The sequence below is a fragment of the Nannospalax galili genome, unplaced genomic scaffold (assembly GCF_000622305.1).
Source record: "Nannospalax galili isolate Female #2095 unplaced genomic scaffold, S.galili_v1.0 C48694525, whole genome shotgun sequence".
NCBI lineage: Eukaryota > Metazoa > Chordata > Mammalia > Rodentia > Spalacidae > Nannospalax > Nannospalax galili.
This window is the reverse complement of record NW_008472066.1, coordinates 1-1,131: the sequence shown is the minus strand read 5'-3', so window position 1 is coordinate 1,131 and position 1,131 is coordinate 1. Positions and strand designations below refer to the sequence as shown.

At 58.6% G+C, this 1,131-nt stretch overlaps 1 gene segment (V, D, J or C); it reads left to right on the top strand.

Moving 5' to 3' along the window:
* Window positions 1–208: 208 nt before the first annotated feature.
* On the top strand, window positions 209–962 carry LOC108490406 (the record flags this gene model as incomplete). The annotated part of the segment is given in 2 exon segments: window positions 209–524; window positions 624–962. Coding segments are annotated over 2 exon segments (580 nt in total), but the record flags the coding sequence as incomplete, so codon positions are not given.
* Window positions 963–1,131: the final 169 nt, after the last annotated feature.

The following is a 1,131-nucleotide window of genomic DNA, read 5'->3' as shown; positions in this document are numbered from 1 at the left end:
AGTCCCACAGCAGCCCCAATCCAGTATGCTCGGTTTACCACTGCCTCCTCTGCAGCCCCACAGTAGCCCCACACCAGTGTCTAACCCTCCTGCCATGGGAGCAGCAACCACAGGGCCATGGAAGTGTAAACTGAGCCCCTGACTGGCAGGGGCAAGACGACACCTTCTCACCCCTCCGTGTTTCTCTTTTGTCCCTCTTGGGTCCCCAGCAAGTCAGTCCTCCCCAACTGTCTTCCCCCTCGTCTCCTGCGAGAGACCCTTGTCTGATGAGAATCTGGTGACCATGGGCTGCCTGGCACGGGACTTCCTGCCCAGCTCCATCTCTTTCTCCTGGAACTACAAGAACGGCTCTGAGATCCTCCAGGGCGTCAGGACCTTTCCAACACTGCTGTCGGGGAACAAGTACATGGCCGCCTCGCAGGTGTTCCTGTCCCCCAAGGACTTCATGGCGGGCTCAGATGACTACCTGGCATGCAAAGTCCGGCATGGCAACAACAACAGAGACCTGCATGTGTCCATTCCAGGTAAGAGCCCGCCCCTCCCTGGAGCGGGCCAGGGCCCTGCACGGCTCAGGGGGAGCAGGTTTGGACCAGGCTGGCTGACACCCTGCCCTTTCCTTCCAGAAATCTCAAACATTCCCCCCAATGTGAATATGTTTGTTCCACCTCGTAATGCCTTCTCTGGCCCTGCACCACGCTTGTCCAAAATCATCTGCCAGGCCACCAACTTCAGTCCCAAGAAGATCACAGTGTCCTGGCTACGAGACTGGAAACCTGTGGACTCCGGCTTCACCACAGAGAAGGTGACTGCCGAGCCCAAAGGACCAGGGCCCCTGACCTACAAGGTCACAAGCTCACTGACCATCACCGAGACCGACTGGCTGAACCTGATTGTGTACACCTGCCGCGTGGATCACAATGGGTTCACCATCTTGACGAACGTGTCCTCTACCTGTGCTTCCAGTGAGTGGCCTGTCCTAAGCCCAATGCCCACCCCTCCCAGGCCAGGGCAACCCTCCCATAGGTATAGCTGATCCCACCCAGATCTGTTCCCTGAGCCTTGGCTTCCCAGAGCGGCCAAAGGCAGGGACAGGGGGCAGCAGGGGCTAAGGGTCAGTTGGGGACCCAGGAT